The sequence below is a fragment of the Mytilus trossulus genome, chromosome 1 (assembly GCF_036588685.1).
Source record: "Mytilus trossulus isolate FHL-02 chromosome 1, PNRI_Mtr1.1.1.hap1, whole genome shotgun sequence".
NCBI classification, from domain to species: domain Eukaryota; kingdom Metazoa; phylum Mollusca; class Bivalvia; order Mytilida; family Mytilidae; genus Mytilus; species Mytilus trossulus.
This window is the reverse complement of record NC_086373.1, coordinates 79,428,146-79,431,916: the sequence shown is the minus strand read 5'-3', so window position 1 is coordinate 79,431,916 and position 3,771 is coordinate 79,428,146. Positions and strand designations below refer to the sequence as shown.

The following is a 3,771-nucleotide window of genomic DNA, read 5'->3' as shown; positions in this document are numbered from 1 at the left end:
GTCTCAGTTTTTCTCACTTGATTTAGGACAGATTCAATTTATAATTATAATATTTCTATTACCAGAATCATGTGTACAGTATACGTGTGTGTTTATAATAAAATATTGAATACGCAGTTTCAATAAATTAAATTATGTTTAGTCACATAAAAAGTGCAAATGAACCGATCTCCAAAATATGGCATAAAAGGTTCTAAATATTATTTTTTATATATTTAGCGATAATTGCAACAGTACACAGACAAAATAATAGAGTTACAATTCATCAGATAATCGATTTAATATAAATATTTTTGACTAGAACATTGTTAATAAATATATAAATTGAAATTGCCGTGTATCATCCAATCTTGCGGTCTTCTACTCTTTGGGGAAGTAATCTGAAAAGATAACATAAAGTATTATATTAAATTATGAATTAAAAGGAAGAAATCTAAATACAAAATTAATAACAGTCTGAAATTTTGTTTCACTCATAACTTATTTTTCAACTTATTTCGATGAATTATTCAATATAAAACCATAAAACTCGAAATGTTATGAACTATTTGTTCTTTGTAAACAATTTAACATAATAAAATACCCATAAGCTTTATTGTTATAAAGTATTAATATCAGAAAAGATTAACTAGTATATAATTCTGTATACTCCGGTTGTGATTATATTGGACAATATTAAACAATGATTGAAAATTAGATTAAATATGTGATAACTTAAGTTATTATCTGATAATGTTTGAATATACCTGCCGGTTATATCTTCTTCCGCCAGATTTGTTTTTCTTGTTCTACCCGTCTGTCTGTGGTTGGCTCATTAATTATAGATTATTATCCGAGACTAACTGACCACGATCGTGTTCAATTGATTGATTTATGCGAGACTAATGTGCCAACATGATTGAATATTAGATAATGTCTGTATTTTGGCGGGGACTGACCACTACAACTGACCACTACAAGGTCACTTCGACATCTGTTTGATAGTCTTCTGTCTCATCATAACCAGAATCCATAGAGAAATTACCTCTACCGTGAATTATACGTCTTTTTGTACCATCTATAACCATTTCTTTTTCTACGAATTTATAATTGTCCAGATTTTGAGATTTTTTTACACTTGTACAACTGTCTGAAGTAACTTTGATGGAAGGAATATGAGGAACTGTCAGTCTTTCACATTGTGTATCACAACTTTGTTTTTGCACTTCATTGTCACCCACATACCAATCACTGTTGTCAAGATTACAAGAGCTCGTTACCATGGAGTTACTATTAGATCCATGGAGCCTTTTGAATTTTATTTCCTCTATTGTTTCATTTAGCGTCAACAGTTGTTTCATAAGAGACAAATCTTGGTCCATTAAGGAGGCCTAAAATATATAAATAAAAGATATATTAAAATTTAAACGGTACACTTGCATTTACCTATACAGCATTTTTTATCAATCTTTGATATTCTGCAAATAGGTTTAAATCTATAATTTATCTTAGATTGTAATGTCTTTTACAACATCAATGAACACTGTGTTCAAAATAATTCTACCAGTCGATCCTTCTACACACATGTCATAAAATATTGTTTTTTAATTTTTATTTTTTTTTATGAATCTTACGTCATGAACTTGGACACTTCATTTGTCAAACATCAAAATTACAGGACGAACTGTCTATTTCAATATTTCTGGAATCACTTGAAGGTTCTACATTTATTTAGCTGAGTTTTTCGTCGCCAGAAGCTAACTTCTGTTGTATCAGCATGCATTCTCAAAGTAGGGGGTATGTCAAGATTTAAAGATATAGCTAATTTAAAAAGAGGTCAAAAGGTAATTTCTATGTCATATCATCCGAATTCCACAGTTCTTTATCCATTTAACTTATCTGACTCTTTGATCATACGTTTACAGTTAGGTATAATATACCCAATTATAATATGAGATTGACAGTGATACGTAGGGTCTATTGAGATTGTGTATTGCTTTAAAGGCCCTTCACCTGCGACATCTACCTGTCCAGGTGTGACATATTGTTGATGTGTTATCTACCTTCCCTTTGATGGTCCAGTTTGAATACCTACATAATAGTTTGTTACACCCCCTGTGAGCCATCCTTTTATGTAGATTTGCTATATCATAGTTGTTTGTTACAATGTTGCATTAACACAATAAAATCGGAAAAGATTTAATGGGCAATTGTTGCTCAGATTGCTAGTATGTCTGGAATTTCCAATTACAGACAATTAAACTGTGAACAAATCAACACATGTCGACATATATTTAACAAAATAAAACGAAAGTAAAAAAAAAACCAAGACATTTTGAACATAGTTGACCTGTAGTAACAACTGGCAATATAAAACTTCTTACTGATGCTTATATGAACATAAGAAGATATGGTATAATTGTGAACAAGAAAACTCTTCAAAATTGCATTAACGGAATATTAATTAAAAAGTCTATATATCAGACCATTATTTGGCAAACGATATATGCATTGCATTAATTTCATCGAGGAAACGACAAAATAAATCGTAGACGGATACAAATGCAATTGCTTTAGATTGTCACCTATAATGAAGTTTAGAGTAAAAAGTTTACTACCTATCCGATTTTTTTCTATTACATATACGTACAATTTATTTACAAAGGTGTGTTAGAAATAAAAAAAAAAGCTTACCATTTCTGTTCTAAGCGTTTCCATAGCACTATCAATTTTTGTTGTTTTTCTTTTAGAATCTTGCTGACAAGATGCATTTGATTGTGCAGCTTGTCGTTTAAAATCTTCCGTAGCCTTAAGTCTTGTCATGTAAAATTGTCTACATGAGTTTGAAAAGTCAATTGCTTCACATTGTTTATCTACAGTGTCTAAATATTCCATTTTAATTATTGCAGAATCTGCAGCTTTTTTAACAGAGATTATCAACTGTTTCACCTGCTATGAAATATATCTTATGTGTCCCTTGTTGGAATTTAACCTATAATATACAATAAGGTAATATACAATAACAATGAATATATTACTTACCTGTTTACACGTGACTTATGGTCAGTTGATTTCATTGGTTCCCGGCACGAAAGGATATAGTATACTAATGTACTCGGTTGGAAAAAGGTCTACTTCAATTACTGCATATTTGTAAAATGATGTACAATACACACCTAAGGGGGATTGTATGCTGTCTTTGTTGTGGGAAATAGACTGAACTGTTCAAACAAAATGCATTGAACGCGTTATCTTAAAATGTTCTTGTGGTTTGTTTAATTGAGATGCAAGCATCAGATTATGGTTATTTTACGGAAAATCGCATTTCACGGTACATTAATCGGTTGAAAGGGTTTTAAATTGGTCATTTATGTAGAAATGTTATTTAGTATATAGATGAATAGCGAAAATATTATTATTAGAAAACCTTTCGAGACATTCCTTAAAGAATACTTCCGGAGGTTGGTATATCTGTACTTGAGATAAAAATGATCTGAAATCAATATTATATGGTTTATACAATTCTTAATTTCACTATCTCAAACAACCCTTACTCAATAAGATATAGAACCGAATAATAATTATACTTTTCGTGTATAACGAACTTTCACATTTTCAATTATTAATTTTAAGAAAGCAGAATAGTGATATATAGATAAAAATCTTTACAGATTATTTTTTAAACCAGTTCCTTCAAAACAGAAGGTTGACATATGACAGGCGCGGATCCAGATGGGGGTTCCGGGGGTTGGAACCCCCCTTTTTTTGGACGATCAATGCATTTGAATGGGG

General features: G+C 30.6%; 1 protein-coding gene across 1 annotated transcript; it reads right to left on the bottom strand.

Annotated features, from left to right (window-relative positions):
- Positions 1 to 256: 256 nt before the first annotated feature.
- LOC134686472 (uncharacterized) lies at positions 257 to 2,991 on the bottom strand. The gene is made up of 3 exons (XM_063546142.1): positions 2,674 to 2,991; positions 747 to 1,370; positions 257 to 380 (listed from the first exon to the last, which is right to left on the bottom strand). Exons 1-2 carry the CDS (start codon positions 2,872 to 2,874, stop codon positions 954 to 956), a joined length of 618 nt encoding a protein of 205 aa, XP_063402212.1. The 5' UTR covers positions 2,875 to 2,991; the 3' UTR covers positions 257 to 380; positions 747 to 953.
- Positions 2,992 to 3,771: the final 780 nt, after the last annotated feature.